A 21,133-nucleotide genomic window follows, 5' to 3' on the forward strand; every position below is an offset into this window, starting at 1 on the left:
TAAAACATGTTTGTTTATGATTAATGCTTCTGTTTCTGTGCAGGCAGTAATGGCGTATGCAAATTTGGTTGGGCACAAGCTGATATTTTCCAATTCTTTCCCAGTTAATGCACCTACATTGAGTTGGGTAGAGTAATGAAACAGAGGGTGTGATTCCTTTGGTCCGAAACTGGCTTATATTAAAGCCTATTTGGGGACTGTCTTAGTGCCTTCTGTTAGGACTGTCTTTTAGCGCCTACCTGTGGGACCCTCTCCTAGCACCCACTTTTAAGACTCCCTCTTTTCGCCCTCTCTTCAAACCCTCTTTTGGGACCCTCTCTTAGAGTTCTCTTTTAGGATCCTCCCTTAGTACCCACTCTTAGGACCCTCTCTTAGAGCCCTCTTTTGGGACTGTCTCGTAGAGCCCTCTTTTGGGAGCCTCCTCTTAGAGGCCTTTTTTGGGACCCTTAATGTGGTATTTCCCAGACCTCAAGAATTACCTCAAGAAATACCTGTCTGTTCCTTACAACCTGGTTTTGGGAATGCACACTAGTTATGTCACTTCAGGGGTGAAGCTATGGGAAAGGCTACACATTTGGAGGCCTGGCCCACCCAAAAAGCACTGTTGTAGCTAGGGATTACACTGCAGCCTTGTCAACATTATTCACATAGTCGCATTAAGTGACACTGCTCAGCAGCCTGTATAAACTTTTCGGCACGATGTGGAGCTGTGTAGCAGTCCAGTTCAATAAAGAGCTTACCTTCTCCGAAATGGACACCACGCTGTGCCCTCTCCCCCTGCCACTCGTACGCTGTGATTAAAGGATATAACAACATGAAATGTATTTCAGTTTCTGTTAACACTCGAAGAACAGAACTGCAGTGTGTTGAGAAATGCAACGTACAAGGCTAAAACAGTCATTTAAACTGTAATAAAAACTCTTAACAAAATTATTGCTGGATTTAGTTGATGTGTAATGTTAGGCACTACTCACTGCCTTCTGTGACAGCCTTTTGTTGTGTTCATGTTAAGCCTGTAGATGGGCAAATATTCCTGAAATGTTTTTTATCTGCTGTATCTGTAGCAACTTGTGGCAATGTGTGTGTGCTACAGTAAACAACTGGCATTGGTGATGACGGTACTATGTGTTGTGAACTGAAGTGAGTTAGGCCGCAACAGGCTTACCCAACTGGCAAATGAACAAACCTCTTGAGTGATAGCCTTTCAACTTGTTGGCCACATTCTGCAATCATTTAAATTCTTTTGAGTGACTTCTGGCATTTAAGTTTTCTTTTTAAAGCCTTGCCCACCCTGTTATACCCAGGCCCACCCACTGTTCAGTTTCTGGCCTCACCACTCTGTCACCTCACTTTAATATAAATAGGCTACCTTACCCAACTGCTAAATAAATATAACCAACTAAATATGACTTGAAATATTTTATCTGTAACAAATAAGAATAAACAACCTGGTTGCAGCTAATCAGTGTAAATCAGACTGAATACCAGAACATTATTCTAATTAACAGAATTAATTATTATGGAATGGCTAACAAAACTCGTATTTATCAGATGTACTGTAATGCCATCGTAGAGACAAGGACATGGCCAATATTAAATGCTGTCCCAGAGCCTTACACATGACAAAACATGCACAAATGTGCATGAGAATACAGAAAACATATTAGTTCTGTTAGCCAGATGGTTTCTACTACTAAAATATTGATATGAAATCATTTACACAAAAAAAAAAAAAACCCAGAGCCCTATAATCCGGAAAATTACTTTTGAGTTCACAAACTGGCCAGATTGTAAAAAGTGTCATTTAAACATGAGAGAAAGGGAAAAACAATCACTGAAGAGTCTGAGTTACAGGCAAGTGTTATCAAATCATAAAACATACATAAGAGCCTATCAGGTTTCAGGATGCAAATATAGGCCTTGAAGCACCAATTTTCATATTCATAGAATCCTGGATTTATTTATGAGAAAAAAAATTGTAAGCCTGCCTTTGTGCCTATTCATGTTGATGTCTGACAATATTTTTTGTGGAACTGCCATGTCAAGCAATTTATTATTTATGATAGAAAAATCGTGTGGTCTTTAAACAGGTTTTGGGTGACATTAATAGACCCACAGTCACGTTTTTATGTTTCTCAGAAAAGACTCATGATGCGAGTGTGTTGGATTAGATGTGCTGTAGTTACCTGGAGCAGTAGGATAAGCTGTAGGCACAATGGTGGCGGTGCTGACCACTTTAGTTGGAGACGGACCTACAGGGATGTGGATGGAGCTCTGCTGCATGGGCGGGGCCTGTTGACTGTGTGGAGTTGTTTGAATATGAAGAGGCTGTTGAGCATGTGGAGCTTGCTGTATAGGTGGCTGCTGTGCATACTGGCCGCTGAAGAAAAAAAAAAAGATAATACCTGGAGTGACCTTACTTCCATTTGGATTACAACTAATTAACAACTAATATGACATTCACTGTATCAAAAACACTTGAAAGAAATTTTTCACATGTACAAAGATCAAACGTGTGGATGGAGGCCTGATCATATCCACTTGAGAGGGTCCAGATGTCACATGACCTTACCTGATTTTTTCTGTTCATCTTTTTTAAGGTAAAAATTAGTATTGTTTTTTTAAACAGCCGAAACCCACATATATAGAGAGACAGAGAACCTGGTGTCAAAGAGACAGTGTTAAAAAAAAAAAAAAAGAAAAGAAAAAAAGAGGCATCAGAGACACGTGAGATACAGTCAGCACAGGTCTTTCACACTTACATACTGGTCAGAAAGGGTTAAAACACAAATGGTTAAAGAAACATTATTAAAGCATAAGTATCGTCCTTAGAGTCAGTAGGCTAGGAATAGAGAGGGAGGGAGGGAAGAGCAGGTTTGTTATTTACTCTGACACTGTTATGGAGGGAGAGAAAGAAAGTGGCGGGGCTGGTGAAGATGCAGTGCTGCACCAGTACCTGATGGCGGAGGTTTGGTACTGTGATCTGTAACTGGATGAGGACTGCGTGGTGAAGCTATAATGCAAGACAGTGAAAGAAAGTGATAGTGCAAGTGTGTGAGAAAGAGTCAACATTCAATATACGGAGATTTCCACAAAAGCCATGTACACCCATAGCTGTACACCATTACACCTGACTTGAGCTATTACATTAGACTTAGACTTGAACATACTCTTGTTTTCCAAGAAAAAAATTAGGAACATAAGCAAACAATTCTATAGTAACTCATTTCCTGATCTTTTTTTTTTGTTTGTTTGAATGTTAGCAGTCCAACTTTATATACAGTATTTTCTGTATTTCATTAGTTGAACTGCGCTGTGTAGCATAGCAGATCAGATCAGTTTTGTTTCATAAACCATGCTTTGCTCCTTTACATGCACACACAGGCAGATGTTTTCATACATCTGGTTCTGCTTGGCCTGAGGGTGGCAGAAACAGATGTCTGAAGGTCACTACGCTAAGTTACAGTATAAGTGAACATGGCAACAAAACAGGATGGAACATTATCATTTTATCTATGGAAAACATGCACTCACTCACTCAGCACGAACTAAACAAACATATACTGATGTGTCCATGTACACAAGGTTGTCAAGCCAAACAGGAAAAAGCTCTTTTTCGTTGGCTTACTGATTAAAGGGCCTGACTCTCAATTCTAACCCTTACAAAAACTATGGTTACTATACTATGTCTATCATAATTTGTAATATTAATAATATAACAGAAATACCACAGTAAAACCATGGTAATGTCATGGTCAAGAGTATACCAATAATAGTTACCATAAGACACCACAGTAAAGCTGTAGTTAAATATGTAGTAGACATGGTTTCCCTAAAACACCATAATAAAAACCATGACAGCATAATGTTTTAATATACACTCACCAGCCACTTAAATAGGAACACCTGTACACCTGCTCATTCATGAAATTATCCAATGAAAATATCCACAATCATGTGGCAGCAGCACAATATCAACATTTTCATGCAGATACAGGTCAAGAGCTTCCGTTAATGTTCACATGACTGTTGGTGCCAGACAGGCTGATTTGAGTATTTCAGAAACTGCTGAGCTCCTGGGATTTTCAGTCACAACAGTCTCTAGAGTTTACACAGAATGGTGCGAAAAACAAAAATACACCCAGTCAATAAAAGTTCTGTTGGCAGAAACACCTTGCTGAAAACCAGATTAGTTTGAGCTGACAATCTTTACAACCATGCTGAGCAGAAAAGCATCTCAGAATGCACGGCATGTTGAACCTTAAGATGGACGGGCTACAGCAGCAGATTGAGGCCACATCGGGTTCCACTCCTATCAGCCAAGATGACTGGAAAAACATCGCCTTCTTCCAATCTTAACCTGTCAAGTGAGTACAGGTTTCTGTGAGCCTGTTCCCCATGTGATTGGCTGATCAAACTATTGCATGAATGAGCAGGTGTAGAGGAGTTCCTGTTAAGGAGTGTATACCAATTTTAGCTGCCATAAATTACCACAACTAATGGTGGTATCATACTTCAGAGTTCGATAACCATAGCTACTATGAAGTACAACAGTAAAACTATAATGTTTCATAGTAAAACTGTTGTAAACTATGGTTATTTGATAAAGTACTCTAATTCAGGGAGATATACCAATCTAATTAGTATATCAACATGTGATAGGATGTGTTGCTAAATAAGAGCTGTAATTGCAGAACAAATCTAAAGTAACTGCTCATTACGACTTTTTCACTAAAAATATTTTTTATAGCCATTCATTGATCTTCAGTAATGTCTTTATCTTGGTCAGGATCCAGTGGCTGTCCCGGGAATACTGGACGGAAATTCACCCTGAATGGCACGCCGGTGGCAATTTATAGTCTCCAAACCAACTACTGATATTTTTTTTCGGAGGAACCTGGAGAACCCGGAGGAAACCCACACAAACACAGGGAGAACATGCAAAACCCAGCATACAGAGTAACCTGAGCTCAGGATCAAACTAGGGACCCTGGAGCTGTGAGGTGGCAACATTACCCTCTGCACCACCATGCCATTTTTAGATGCCTTAGCACATCCTTATTCTGGTTAGAACAAGTATCTCATTTCATGTACAAGTAATTTTAGCTATAGTGTGCTTTCAGAGAAGCTCTATATTGCATTAAAAATCATTTTTCAAACTTAACTAGTAAAAGCAGTCATTTTAACAAATCTATGTATATGTTTAACAAAGTCTCATCACCCCACACCAGTTTCAGTTTCACTCCAGTCCACAATGCATCAACCTCAAGGTTGATGGAGTCATAAACCACAGACAAAGCAGAGCAGGAGCACTGAAGAAGCATGCATGAAGCCCTCAATCAGATTTCAGCATTGTTAGCAAGCAATTGCTTTTCTTATCATGTAAATGAAAGTACACAAAAACCCATTAAAAAATAAAAAGTAAGTAAAAAAAAAAAAAAAAACCTTGCTGCCACTGTCTTGACTCATTTGAAATGTCTTTATTTAATTTAACCCCTTAAACTCACAGGATCTGTCATTTCATCCAGACTTACATTCCTCACTAAATAACATTCCTATTAGCTTCACTGTAGTTACTGAATTACATGTTTTAAGATGAATAGCTGGAACTTTAAGGGGTTAATTATCAGTCTGATTTGTACTACTAAACAAAATGTACACAGATGATTTAAGTTAAAACAAGTCAAATGAGACAAAGGCTAATATTTTCCATAAGCCATTCCTCAAGCCAATGGGTTTTACAGTTCATGGAGAGCTGCTGGTTAGTAATGTGCATGTGCATGGGTGTGTTTAAGAGAGAGAGAGGGTGTGCAGAGTGCAGGGGACGTGCAGAGTGAACACTGGTGAGCGTGGGATGGTGGAGCTGTGCGCTACAATCACTCTCACTGTCACACCGGGCTACTGTATCGTGACATCACACCATTTGTGTCATCATGAGGATAAAAATTGTGCAGCTGATAAAGTGCCATGTATGATTTATGTAAAATCAAAGCTCTTAGTAAATGCATCCAGGCCTACTGATGTATCTAGACCACTGCAGAGGTTACTGATTTACTTTCAGTGATATCATACACTCCCAGGAAAAACCTGTACCCCTGTTCAGTCATACAATTATCCAAACAGCCTTGTGGCAGCAGTGTAGTACATAAAATCATACAGATACAGGTCATGAACTTCAGTTCTTATTCACATCAAACATTAGAATGGGCAAAAAATGTGATCTCAGTGACTTTGACCGTGGTATGGATGCTAGTGCCAGATGGACTAGATTGAAACTGCTGATCTCCTGGGATTTTCATACACAACAGACTCTAGAGGCTTTGACCTATATCTGTATGATTTTATGCACTGCGCTGCTGCCACATGATTGGCTGATTAGATAACTGCATGAATGTGGTGTACAGGTGTTCTTATTAAAGTGGTCGATGAGTGTACAACACATCACACATTTTCATTTAGTGCTGTTATACTAAATGAAACGATCAGTCATTTGGAGATTTGTAGAAAAAAAATCATACCACAAATCTGTCAATCAGTGCTTCTTTTAAAGTCAAAGTTTGAGTCACACGATTTACATATAGGTTCAAGTTGATTCATGTTTCACATGTACTTTTACGTTTAAGTCATTTTTAGTATTTTATCCCTTTGAAACCTTCAAATGGCTTCTCAGAAAGCAAAACTATGATTTAACACAAAACATCAGGCCATGGCAGGAGAGCACATGAAACTCAGGATGGCCAGATTGCAGGAAAATCACTGGCTAAAGTTAGGCATTTACAATTCAACAGATTTTGAAGTCACATGTCCTTCTTAAAGCACCATTTTGCAGCCCAGTATCCCAGCATCCTCAGCCACTCTGCACACCCCTCTACTATGTTAAGCCAGGTGGATGTCTGTACCTCACTTTCTTTGCTTTTCCTGATTGCTTGCGTTTGGGCAAAGCTCTGCTGCGGAAGTATGGAGTGATTGACAGGGCCTCCAGCGCAGAGGTGGGTGGCGACCCTTTCTTATACACATGGTTTCTTAATGGAAGCCAGTGAGAGAGGCATGAAAGATTGACTGAGGTTCAGTTCAGATTTATATCTTTCTCTAGCTGCCGAATGTGAATATACTGAATGTAAGTCACTAGAATAGGGGATACTTTTATGCTACATGCAGGGTGTTAATTACAGGAGTGTTTGGGAATGGAGGAGGCCTCGTAATTAGGACCTTAACTTCCCCAAAAATTAGTAAGCTAGCTAGAACCTAGCTACTTCTAGCAAGGTTGATAGCCCTCTCATATGTTTAGATTTACTAACATCTAGGTGGCTAGGGCAGCTAACAACAGAAAATAAAAACATGCAACCTCCCCCTTTTTAGACCTTTATGGGAAAGGTCTACTGATCACATATGGATTTTTATGAATTGCCATGTCATTTTGATGTTTATTATACAGACAGACTCATGATTGGACTTATATACCATCCACTTGAAAAAGGGGGGAATAGTGATAATCAGTGGTATTGTTTTGAACAGCTCCTTAACTGGGTCTAAATAGCAAGGGATGGGGGGCCGGGTGTACCTAGATTGAGCAGTCAAAGCAGTTGAAATGGTTGAGGCAGCAAGCGACAGGTGGCGTGGCCCCTCAGGGGGGAGAACAGGGGCCTCATGGGCCTCGTGAGCCACAGGGTCAGCTTGAGATATAGCCTGTGGCTCAGGGGGTGACACAAAGCTGCAGAAGACAGAGTTATAAAAGAGTTATGAAAGCCAGTGGATCAGTGACTGATGAGGAAAGCACCTGTGGGGTCTGTAAATGCAATTTTATGACTTGCTTCTAGCTGACACACAAAACCAAATATATCCCAGCCTGACTATTACAACAGGGGCAGCTAAGGCATGAAATGATATGCAACAGTTTAAATGGTTTTTCATTCAACTTCAATCACAAACGATTAATTAATGAACCAGTGTATGAGCTCCAAGCTGGCTGAAAAGGAACCATCATTGATCAAGCAACTCAAAAAGACATCATTCATGTAGCAATAATGATACAGTGATGAAGCATGGAAGCAGCAGTGGCCACTGTAATTGCTGTTAAAATCAAGCAGAACATGTTAAGAGTTATAAATCATAAGTCACAGCATTATTTGGACTGGAGAACTGACTTTCAATTGCAATGGAGATGCTCTCAGTTCTACCACTGCAATTCCATTCACAAGCTTCTTATAGGAATGCAAAAATATTAAAACTCTTTACTTTACTGAGAATATTTTTTTCCAATTAAAAGATTTAGAAGTGAAACTATTTATAGAATATTTTAGAATGTTCTAGACTCAGGAAACCTAATATACTTGAGAATTTTAAAGCGAAGTCCATGGGTCTTGACCTACTGTACATGAACACTTGTACACATACTGAAGTTTAGCTTTAACTTAAACATCAAACATTGCACAAAGATTTGTTGCATCGCACACACACACCTGAGATCAAAATGGAAAAGTAGGCAGTAACACAATATGACACAAGCAAGATGGAGGCATGCAGTATTACCTGACATGGCTAGAGCCTACAGAGGCTGGTTCAGCAGTCTGCTCAGGCACCTGATTGGCTATCTGCAGCTCAGCGGCGAGCTGACTGGGCAAAGCTGCAGAAGCGGACAGAGCAACAGGGGCTGTGCTGGTGGAGACCGCAGCATGCTGGACAGGCGTACTGCACAGGAAGTTAGGATGCAATGAAATCATACAAAAAGTCTTATATATGTAGACAAAAAGCAGCCCTGTGTCAAGTGGCTGTCTGAATATAGACACACAACAGCCATGCGTTTACATGCTTTAATCAGCAAGCTAATTTGTGCAAGCCAAATGCATTAATATCGTGCAAAATTAGAGGCCCCAGTATTCCTCAGCCCAGTGCTACGATGTCCATCAAGGAAGAAGGGGAGAGGGGGTGTGTGTGTGAAAGAAATGAAAAGAAGCTAGGAGCACTGACTAAAACGTAAATCACTAAACACCTAGTGAAGAAATCAGTAGCCTACGCGGTAAATAGAATGCACAGGTTTACCCAGATTTTGAGGACCTACTGTAGATAGAGCAGATGGAGATCTATGGGTTTACAGTGCTTTGCTGTGAATTATTGGCACCCTCTGTAAATAAAGCCAGCATGCTGAATAAAATGTACTTCATAGTTTATTCAGTGCATCCAATGGGCTGTATTCAAAGCTATGTAAGTCAGACAAAATCATATGAGTAGATAATTGGAAAAGGTTATGCAGAGTATTCAGATTTAAATAGATGTTTAACTCCACATCTCTGAGGTTTTCCTGTTTTTCACATGTGTAGATCTTTTGGGGCAGGACCTCTTCTAATTGCATCCAGTGTACAACAAGTACACAGCAATTTACAACAATTACACAAGGCGATAAAATTCTAGAGGCTCGCATCTTATAGGAGAAATGTGTGGTGGCTTGGGAAAACCCACTGGATGTTGCAGTGCCTGAATCCGTGACTAAAATTTAGTTTTTTCTCCCTATAACCTACTTTGACACCTCTATTTTAATTGCTAGGGTGTTTTCATTGCTAGCTTGCTAGATAATTGTGCTTTCTTCATGCAGTGAATGCCATGTTTGATGCATTTTAGATATGTACCACAGTGAAACATAAGTGGTCTTAAAACCAGCTGTTAATTATCCATGATGCACATGCATCATCTCTTACACTATAGATATGTCAGTGGACAAAGTTATAATGTATGAATGGTGATCAAAAAGGGGAAATTTAGCCAACAGGAGAGAACTATTTGATCAGTGATCATTTATATATAGACATTTATTCATATATATATATATATATATATATAGACATTCATTTATATATAGACATATAGACATATTGCTATTTGCACTTCTGGCTAGATGCTAAACTGCATTTCGTTGGCTCTGTACTCGTACTCTGCGCAATAACAATAAAGTTGAATCTAATCTAATCTAATTTCAGCACAGATGTAAGAGTACAGTGCTCAGTTGAGTGAAGCGTGATGATGTATGTGATTTTTTTTCCCCATAAAATCATATTTATGTGGTAACCTGGGAAAACCCATCTGATGTCTGGGGGAAAAAAGTTCTGACCAAAATTGATTTTTTTTCTGCCTTTAACATACTTTTTGATGTCTCTACTTTAAGAAAACATAAATATAATTTAACCAGTTAGCTAGGGTTTGCATCTTCCTGCAAAGATCACGCTTGGGTAGGGCAACAGATTAACAAACATGCTGGTAAAAACAGTCAGTTTGCCTAAAGATATCTAAAACCTTGCTAGCTAAGTGTGCTTTTATCACACAGTGAATGTCAGGCTTTAATCACGTTGTTGGATAGTTAGGTTCCATAGTGTACTGGACACAAGCCTAATCAATTCAGTTTGTAATAAGACACTGGCTGTCAAAATGAACGCAATGCTCCTGCACTACAGTCAGAATGAAAATTTTAAATGCAATTTTCACTTTTGGGGGTCACCAGATTTAAAATGCTAGAACTTTAATTGAAGTTGTGATACATGCAAGCTTGTAGGTTTTAGAACTATATATAAAATTTCACCATGTGAAGGGTTTTCCCAGGCCGCCACATGTTTATTTATTAAATATTGGTTTTAATACAGCTCCATAATACAACAGACAAATGAGAGACTTCTTGAGAAAACTCTACTCCTTGGTCACATCTCCATAACAGTCTAACACTTGTACACAAATTTGGTATTGCCCTTTGCACACAAATTTGGTATTGCCTCCTTGCTACACATACATAACTCCACAATCAATACAGTCTATATTGATTTCATTAGCATTGAGTCTTTTTTAAACCTTCCTACAAGAGCATCATCTATTATAATGTTAGATGAAGCATGGTCTTCTTTGCTGATCTTTGCAAAAGTTGCCAATAATTCAGCAGCACTGTAGCTATATTTTTCTCTGAACAGAGAAGCTACAACTCAGAGACATTTCAAAGCTGTTCATCACAGCTGGGCAAGAGTGAAAAGACCTTTTTACATCACCTCAATACAGCAGTACCTCTTAATAGTTCATGTCGAACTGTGGATCTATATGTCATTTAAAGTCTAGATTTTTCAAAAGTTACTGTTACAGAGTCATTTGGTTTGGAGCATGCAGCACAGAGAATGGATGTGGGAGGAAACCAAAAGAAAGTGAATGGATGTGTGGGTAAAAATGAAAGACAGTGGATGTAAGTGCAACAAAGAAAGAAAATCATCTCTGTGATTTCAAGTGGATTAAGAAAATCTTAAATATTATAAACTGGGCACTTCAGATGAGCTACAAACCAAATTTTAGTAGCTAAAACAATCTACTTTCAGTTTTGAATCTGACGGATGATTAATATACAGTATATTGATAAGGGATGGTGCAGAGGCAGAGGAGTAAAGATAAATGGCAGGCATCTAACAGCAGCAGCCTGGTGGTGGACTGATGGCTGACCCCTCTCACACACAACTACCTCTCCAAATGCTCTCTTTCTACTCTTCCTTCCTCCTAAACCCACATTAAATATAAACAGAGCCCTGAAATCATGAAAGTTACACGATATCTGCATTGGTGTCATAAGAAGGGCAAAAACAGACAGACAGCAGATTGGAGATGAGGGTTTCTGGTCTTCACAAATCACTTTCTATGGTGAACTCGTCAGATTATTCAGTGTTCTAGATGACTAGATGTGTAGGATGAGTGTGTAAGCTGTGAGTGTACTAGGTGTATTCAGTAGGTGTGTATGTAGGCCATGTGTTATCATTAGTGGAGTGGAGGCATAATGACAGCAGGGAAGAAGTGAGAAGCTCGAACAGGACACACAACACAGGAAACAAGAGAAAGAACTATTTGTACTTCAGCACAAACTGAAGGTGCTAACTGATACTACTACTACTACTGCACCAACATACACAAGCACACAGACACACAGTGAACAGAAATATTGTAAACGGTGCACGAGAGAGAGCAAGCCATACAACATGAAAGCAACAGTGTATATATGCTTAAGGGATGTAACGATACAAACAAAAAAATTGATACGATATGATACAGTGGTGTCTAGGTATATTTCTGATACAGGAAAAATAAACATTGCTTCAGTTGGCAATGGTGTCAATTTTCAGTTGATTAAAACATTCAACATTATAAAAGTGCAATAACTGAAACTTAATAATGACAGTGTTTGAGTGATCCATTCAGAGTTTTAGCAGCATTTAAGGAAACAAAAGCTGTGCATTAGCATGTAAAAAATGAGACATGGCTAATTAACATTAGCTCTGGTCTGGTGTGCAGGGTTGCCAGTTTCATCAAAATTTACACCCCAAGTACATCTCAAAACTGCACAAAAAGCCCAGAACCATGCCCAAAAAATCAAGTACTGGAAAAGGGAGAAATCTATTTAAAGGTTTTCAGGACTAAATGTTTTTTCTGCCTGACGAAGACTGACCAGGTTGAAATGTTGTCTGCTCTATTTACTAATAAAACGTTTTGAGAGCATTATAGCAGTGTGCCGTCCCTTGTTCCTTCCATGATTTATTTTGATTTTTTGGCTGTGCACCTGTTATAAAAACTATGATACGATACACCGTATCGTTACAGCCTTAAGAGACAGGCAGACAGACAGACAGACAGACAGACAGACAGACAGATAGATAGATAGATAGATAGATAGATAGATAGATAGATAGATAGATGCATATGCTGCCTATTAGAAGAGTTATAAGTGTAATAAAAACAAGCCTTCCCCTTCACCTGAACCAACTCCGTGTTCAAACTTTGTATGAAACCTTCCCTTGTTGACACAAGAAATATGGGCAGCTAAATTCTGACTGGCTGTGGAGCTCATTTCTGGGCCAGAAAAATGTAAACAAAAGCCTGAAATCAACAAACTAACCATAACCATGACATGGCATGACAACAGCAGTGTCAATCTTTAAAACTGCTTAAAAATTATACATTTAGAGACACTTTACACATCACAAATTGCACCTTTATACAAAAAGAAATGTCTACAATCTGCAAAAAGATATTACCATTAAATGTACCATTTTTACTTAGGGTGCATTTCAGTCTTTGAGAAAATGGAGTCATTTTAAGCAATACAGCACCACCTGCTGACTAATTTTCCAAGGCACACAGTGCAGACTGCCAGTCAGCGAGATCTGCATTATTCCTGTACCAGTTTCACCCATTCCACAGAATCTACACAGGTTATTGAACGCTCCACAGAGTCAGGCCCATTTCCACAACTTCCTTAGTCAATTTCAATCCTGGAGTAACACTCTGCTGCACTTCTGATATTTTTCTTTCCTGTGGAAACCAGCTGATTATGCTTGAATCAACTAATGAGACATCATTAGCTGTGATATTACTGTTAATAAAGCATTCAATAGTTTTGGGCAGAGGTACTCCAGGAGAATTTAATTTGCACAGACAAACCGTAAACTATATCTGTCTGGTAAGCTGTTAAAGCCTCAGTAAGTGTCCTTACAGCCAAATTACATTTAAACTAATCACTGCCAAACTACTCTTCACTAAGATCCCAATATATGAGGCCTAGCACAAACCCATAGAATCACATAACAAATTCAACTTCTGCATTAGAAAACAAACACACAAGTGTCCAAAACCTTTGACACCACAACAACTTCGAAATGAATAATGTATTTATAATGATTGGGGCTTTACTGGGGTTATAAAGGTGGATAATATATTCATGCTGAATGAAGCAGACACAGGAAGACATTTCAGAGACAAACGAAAGAACAACAATTGGAAAGAATTGACCAAGTGTGAGTTTAGAGAGATATTTGATGGGATGTTAGTTAATGGATGACTACGGATAAATGAGAAAACAAAATAATAAATCATAATAATACAAAAATGCATGAAACATTAAAGCAAACAAACAAACAAATGCTCATATGCTCTACCAATAATGATGCTGCTGTTACAAATTTAGTAGTAGACAACTGAATACAATAATCAGCAGCATGACTTGAAGGCTTAATAAAAATAATGAATGATCTAAAATACTGAAAGCTATATATATATATATATATATATATATATATATATATTTTTTTTTTTTTTTTTTTTTTTTTTTTTTTTTTTTCTAGTACTGCATCAGTAACCTATTTTTACTTTTCAGGTATTTTATAGTAACTAATTTGAAATTTGAAAACAATGCACTGTGATTAAGCTAATATTAAATTGTGGGCATATAGAATGGATTTAGTAGGTGGGGGAAATCCTACAGCTGTGAAACACTGTGCAATAAATCTACACAATGTTACTGGTAGTGAAAGAGTTAATGTCTAAGTTGGCATAAACAAACGTACATATGAATTATAACTTACAGAAGAACAGACGAGGTGGATGAACATGAGGCGTGTTGTGTATGTACATATGACTGGATGAGGAAGAGTAAGAGAAATGAAAGGAGAAAGGCCTGGAGAAAGGTCAGCCACCAAGAGACAGCCACTCTTTCAGGTGAATCTCCATGCGGTGCATGCAAGTGCGGGTGGAGGGAGGCTCAGCGGAAACAAAAAAGCCAAATGAGAATGGCCAAGCAGTTAGCAGTGGCACTGATTTAAACCAAGACCAAACAGCAGCCAACAACAACAGTCCATGGCACAGCCATCAGTATTTCCCTACGTCACAACCAGACAAGCAGAATTACCTTCAGAAACAAGTTCTTGAAAGGCTTATCGACTCTCTACTTGCAAATACAGATTTCCTTCTTGCCTCTATTATCTCTTTTGGTGGAAGGAAGCACAGATGGCCAACGGTGCAGAGATCATATGGTTTCCATCTCCCTGATATGTCCTCTCAGCCACAAAACAGCTCTACATAGAAGCTGCTATTCCCGGGATTTAACTCTAGCTTTTTTTCCTTACGCTGTGTACTTATGACTGTATCTATACTTATGACTGAAGTACTATATCTCACTATATCTGGCTGTACAGTGGTAAAATATTAGAAATGCTATTCCTGAAATACTAATCTCTGCTAAGCTACAGTCTCTGCTAAGCTACAGTCTCTACTAAGCTACAGTTGAGTGCAAAGGTTTGCATTTTCTGTGGTTTTTGTATGAAAGAAATGAAAACATATCTATTTTAAAATATATCTACAGATAAAAAACATTAGAAAAAAGGTAAAAATACATTGTGGGTGTATGCTGGCATGAGACAAAGTTAAAATGAAGGGCTGACCCTCTCATTACAACTGACCATAAATGCTGCTCAAAGAATATGAAAGAAGATGGAGGCAGATGTTAAAGGAAAAATGAACCCTGAACGACTTGCACATTAATCTTTATAATTAACATGCGATTTTTAATGGCGTTCAAGACTTATTTTGAAATGAAATTCTGAGGTGATAGCTTCCTACATTACCCACAATGCCGTGACAGTGGTGGCAGTGGGAATTAGATATTGCTTCCTCTCTAACTAAAGAGAACGATGCAGCAGCGCTTTAGTCCTTTAGCCCGTCCAGCTCTCTCACCTCCTCAGCTTCCAAAGCTGAAACTTTCATGCTATTACGGCCATCAACACCACTGCACACATCTTGGAGACCGCTAACTAGCCGAGCCGAGCCTCTGCCATAACTCAGAGCTACTACATTGTATAGCTGCATCACCTTCTGGAGCTTTCAGTTCAGCGTTTGCTGTGTCCACTACTTCCATGTTGGATTTCTCATTAACGAGAGATTGAATATTGAGAAAAGAACCTCTTTCTGTTTTGTTTTCCGGCATAACAATGAAACAAGACCATTAACCCTTATGTTTGAGATTGATGTAATTTTTCCCCCATTTTTTGCATCAGCTCAGCACACAACTGCTAACTTGTTACGAGAAAACCAATAATACAGCACCAAGGAACAAATTAGCACCAGAATCACTAATCACACCACAGATATGTCAGTATAAATATATCTAACATGTTTCAGCGTGAAATTTTTTTAAGGGCATACAATTTGTTTCAGGAAGGAAAGACTGATGGGTTTTTTTTTGTTTGTTTGTTTTTTTGCCCACTATTAATATTTTAACATACACCAATTGATCAAATTTATTACTTGTGATACTGAGGGAACATCTGTGAGTCATCTTCATTTTGTTCTAAGGGTAATGCAAACCTTTGCACTCAAATGTAAACTCTCAGAACAGCAAATGCAGAACAGCTCAGTGGCTCTGTCTCTATTCCTAAGTAAAGGAAGAAATAGACATGTCTAAGGCTAATAACTCCTCCTAACACCATGTGTTTTTATGAATTCTATTTAAAATCTGCAAGAAAGAACTGGAAGCTGAAGAGCATGTGTCTGCACTGCATGCTCTGAGCACTAAATGCTCAATTATTTCACTAAGCCAGTTACAATGTACTACACTAATCACACTATCCAATCTACTATTTAATTGAATATTACACTAGCAATTGAATAAAAACACACAGACACAGACCTAATAAACTCTACAAGCACTTGCTTAATTATGTGGTTCATATTCATCTTTTGATAAATGGATGTGTTGCTGGTGTGACCTCTCATCAATAATCGACTCATACAGCAGAAATCACCCAATCATACTTTCCCTTTTTATTTATAATCCAGATCTTTTTTGCAGATTTAAACAGTTCCTATTTCAACAATTTAACAAGCAAATTCAATAGAAGCCAAACGCCAAGAAACCTGCCCAATAATTTTCAGTTAACAGTTCAACAGCTTTTATTTGCTGATTATCAGAGACTCAGATACAGAGACAGCATGAGGAAACATTACACAATGGGCAAGACATTCCATAAAATGTTCTACAATCCAGCCACAGCATAGGGAGAGTATACAGCGACATGAAATGCGCATGAAATCTGTCCATGGGACTGTGCTGAATGAACCAACTTTGTCTTCTCTCTCAGTCCTCCTCTCTCACATGCTTTGTCTATCTACTTTCCATGACATCATCTGCCTACCGCTGTCTGTCCTGAGCTCTTTAATGAACTAAGTTAAGGATTTGGGCAGACAGGCCGTTGTGCCAGTTTTTCAGTTTGGCAAAACGAGGGCCTTTAGCTCCTGACTCAAATATTTCCCTGTGGCATGAAGAGAGGTATAGAGGAAGAGACAGACAGAGAAAGACAAGGGGAGAAGGGAGAAAGAAGTGAGTTAGGGATGATGACCTCAACTCTAAGATCACTGTCCAAGATCAGTGAGTGTTCATATACACTGCACTTCCAGTAACATTCATCCTTAAATAAGAAGACTGCTATCTAAGGTCATATCTTACACGTGAGATTGTACGACTATAAAATGTGCTGAACGACACACGAGCTACATGCTAGACTCTACGAGAAGGGTTCTTCAAATGGTTCTTTATATAGACAAAGGTTCTTAAACTAAAGGTTCTGCTTACTAAAAGGATTCTAGTTTGGACATTTTTCTTATACTATGTTGTATAGTTCTACCCTTTCTTTAAGGGGTTCCCTAAGAAGGACAGACAAAGAACCCTTAAGTCATACAGTACAAAACTGTGAGAATCATAAAATGTGTGTGGGCAGAGTATGACATGATGTTTGTTTAAATAATGTTAAAGTCCAGCACAGAGAGGGGTCAGGCTACGTGGGTGCAGGTCAGTCCTTTATGTGTTTGAGTTTTTTCTCAACTAGCAAATTGAGTTTTATCTCAACTAGTCAATAACACATTGTCTTTGGCCACCAGGTGCTGCTGCTAGCTGCCTACCTCGCTCTTGTAAGAGCTTCCTCATCTGGGTCTTGCACTGCAGAAGAAAAGAGCGAGAAGGAAAAATAGAAGAATATTAGAGACCAGTAATCCTTCACCAAGATGAGTTTATTAATTATGTCCAGCCTTTCAGTGAAGAATTTCACCAGTTACTTAGAGAAACTGCTTGTTGTCGCTTACTTAAAGACTTAACCTTCATGCTCTGTCATATAGTTTGCAGTAGCTATAATATTGATCAAGCCCCCTCTTTTGAATTTTGTTCCAAAAACTAAAACTTCATCTCATTCTGACATTTTCAAGGCAGATAATGAGACTTTTTTCCAATATGCAACAGAGCAGCATTTAAGCTCAATGGGCCGTGTTTTAGCTAATTTAGTTTAGTTAAGCACGCATAATGAAGAGTTAATACCAAAATTGTGCTTATTGGTATTCGAATCTCAAATGTAACTAAAACTCTCTCAGACAGTTGTGCACGTAGGGCCGAAAATAGTGGCGTGTCTCAGCTATGCACGATTCTGACCGTCCATTTTTCTTGTGCGATATCGACAGGAGCGAGGAGCAATATTACTTCTGACAGAAAAGACATGTCACTTTGAAATTATTCGAGGATAAAATTAAATACATGAATATATAATTATTAATTACTCAATTGTATCATCACTTTTTTTTTTTTTTTTTGCACAGAAGACATCAAAGGAGACAGCATCGTAATCAGAGACAATGCTTATCCCAAGGACCAAAGTAAATATGCATAAAATTATGTCCTTTAAACCGCTGGCACATCTTCTTTACAGTAAAGTACTGTAAAGTGGCACTGCAGAATATAAAACTCGCTTTATTACTATTATACACTCAACATAATAATAATGAATCACTGAAAACCTTCATTATTTACGTATACTGCTCCACTTTTTATAATGATAGCTAATAGTTTATTGTCATGAACAGAACATGAAGGTTAAAAGGGGTGTGTGGGTCTGGAGGGCACACTCACTGTATTCAGTGCCGGTGAGGTGGGCGAGGAGGCGGAAGGACTTGGACTGCATGTGGGCGGCTCTCCGTGCCCACTCAGCAGGCTCTAGCACTTCTCCGCTGGAATTCACAGCCTGATACACTGGGGAAGCACTGTCTATAACACGCTCTTTAACAGGCAGACTACTGCAACCACAGAGAGAGCCGCAACCGTAAAGCACACACTCCTCAGCCAGCATGGCCCGAAGTTTATGTGAGTGTACTGCGTGACTGGGTTAACTGCAAAAACGTCCTTTTGTGATATTTATTAAATATTTCCCAACTTATACTAATGGGTATTAGTAGTTGTCATAGTGCTAACAAAGGTAAAGTTACTGGGTTTATCTGCTGTGCTTTCATAATTTGTGAATTGAGATTTTTTATTTACTAAGGTACAGAGGGAAAAGGCAGCACTCTCTAGCATAAGCTGACAAACGTATGAGGAAAGGCATGGGACATGATTGCTTTCTAAACAGCAGAAGCTTGTCTAGTGTATCACTACAGTGCAAACATTCAGGTCACATCAATCTCTTGCCCAGAAGGATGACAGAGTAGAGCAGTGATATTGTGGTTCCCACATTTAGTGTTTGACATACAAGTGAATAAAATCATTAACAATTACCTCACCAAATAGTCAAAGTGACCAAAGCCCATTTCAACAGACCCTCCTGCACTATTCAAATGGTCAAAGTTTATTTGTATCTACAGTTCCTATGAATTGCAATGTTCATCCTATCATCAAATCCTGAATGCAGCATCCACAGCCAACAGCCAGAGTCAAAAACACAGCCAGAGTCAAAAACTGGCAAAGTTGGCCATGCTCTCTGGTTATTGGTGGGGATGGTGTTACTGTCTCCCTTCAGTCAGAGTGACACTAACCAATCACGAGCATCTGTGAGTTCATGTATGGAGAAGAGGGCAGTTTGTGCTTTCTTCTAAGTGTGTGCTGTGACTTTGCATGAGCAGCAGTGTGACATGGAGGAAGCATGTGCTAGCCATCAAAATCCATGGTTGGTAGGGGAGAACTAGCTAGTGGGTGGTAATTGGCAAAATGAGCAAATTGGGAGAAAACTACAGCTCACATGGAATCATTAAGATGACAAATAATGTATGTTCTCATGAGCAATATCAAGTACATAATTCAAACACAGACCTCTAACTGTTGAAAATGAGGGTATAAGAGACAGAGAGAAGTGAAAAGGGTTTAGAGATGAGGTGTGTGAACATGCTGAGTTGCAGGAGAAAGACAAAGAGAGACTGTGCTGTGGGAGAATGAATGACCGAAGTGAATAATGAATACATGAATTGAGCTACTTACGAAAGGGGAGAGCCAGAGAGAGCCTCATCGCTGGGAAATGTCACCCAGCCGAGGCAGCAAAGGGGCACAGAGGGACAGCAGAGGGGCACAGAGGGACAGCAGAGGGGCACAGAGAGAGGGTGGAGCCACGGATGAACATGAGTGAGGAAGGGCAGAGTGTGCAATGAGATGGACATAACTGACCCATCAGATAGAGATTTATGAAAATGTTCTGTGTCGTTTCCTACAGAAACATCTTCAGTATTCTCTCGGCAAGTAACTATCATATACCACATACATACACTCTTAGAAAAAAAATGTTCCTTGTGGGTTCTTTGAACAGGTAAGGGTTCCTATGTTTCTAAAAGGGGTTCTACTTGGAACCTCATCTGATAGGGAAACCCTTAAAGGTTCAAGGTACAGTAGGTCTCCGCAACAGAGGAGTTTCATATCAGAAACGGTTCCTCATGAGTTCTTTGAATAGTTAAGAGCTCTGTTGTAGGGTTATACATAAAGGGACATATTTTTTTCCTAAGAGTGTAACACCGGAGCTGTAATACGTATAATACATACAGTATTACAGCATTCACACACAACAAGACCAAAACTCAGGGCTAAATCTGTTCATGCCCGTTCAATCGAAAGCTATCCTAATTAATACATTATCATGACAATCAATGCAACATGTTAATTCTGATTTTAACCTTAAGTTACTATGATTCTAGGTTACTAGATTCTATGTGATTTTGTGTGATCTCGCTTTTACTAACTGCATATATAAAGTTTAAACCAATGAATCTACACTACCAGTAAAAATTTCAGACACACTTGCTTACAGAAGGCTTTTCTTCATTTCTGCTATTTTCTACTATTTCAGAATAACAATAATTATGAAACAAAACATATTTCACAGTGACCAAGAAAAATACTACCAATTCAAAACTACTGTGTATTTTTGGCATCATCTCAACCAGCTTCATGAAGGCGATTCAAAAAAGTTCCCAAATAAGCCAGAGCTCCTCACTGCTTCTCTAAATGAAAACTAATGGTTTGGGGAAACAATTACATTTTAAGTAAAAATTACTATTAAAA

At 38.8% G+C, this 21,133-nt stretch overlaps 1 protein-coding gene across 1 annotated transcript in view; it reads right to left on the reverse strand.

Annotated features, from left to right (window-relative positions):
• The window catches only part of ldb3a (LIM domain binding 3a), a 48,906-nt gene that overhangs the window by 5,603 nt on the left and 22,170 nt on the right, over window positions 1–21,133 (reverse strand). Inside the window, exons 6-14 of the mRNA XM_053232383.1 lie at window positions 18,728–18,891; window positions 17,734–17,770; window positions 16,992–17,087; window positions 8,530–8,688; window positions 7,562–7,711; window positions 6,900–7,022; window positions 2,957–3,013; window positions 2,187–2,380; window positions 741–791 (exon numbers count right to left, since the gene is read on the reverse strand). Of these exons, the coding sequence (XP_053088358.1) occupies window positions 741–791; window positions 2,187–2,380; window positions 2,957–3,013; window positions 6,900–7,022; window positions 7,562–7,711; window positions 8,530–8,688; window positions 16,992–17,087; window positions 17,734–17,770; window positions 18,728–18,891 (1,031 nt within the window). The remainder of the gene's footprint in view (window positions 1–740; window positions 792–2,186; window positions 2,381–2,956; window positions 3,014–6,899; window positions 7,023–7,561; window positions 7,712–8,529; window positions 8,689–16,991; window positions 17,088–17,733; window positions 17,771–18,727; window positions 18,892–21,133) is intronic.

This window comes from Pangasianodon hypophthalmus, chromosome 3, assembly GCF_027358585.1.
Source record: "Pangasianodon hypophthalmus isolate fPanHyp1 chromosome 3, fPanHyp1.pri, whole genome shotgun sequence".
NCBI lineage: Eukaryota > Metazoa > Chordata > Actinopteri > Siluriformes > Pangasiidae > Pangasianodon > Pangasianodon hypophthalmus.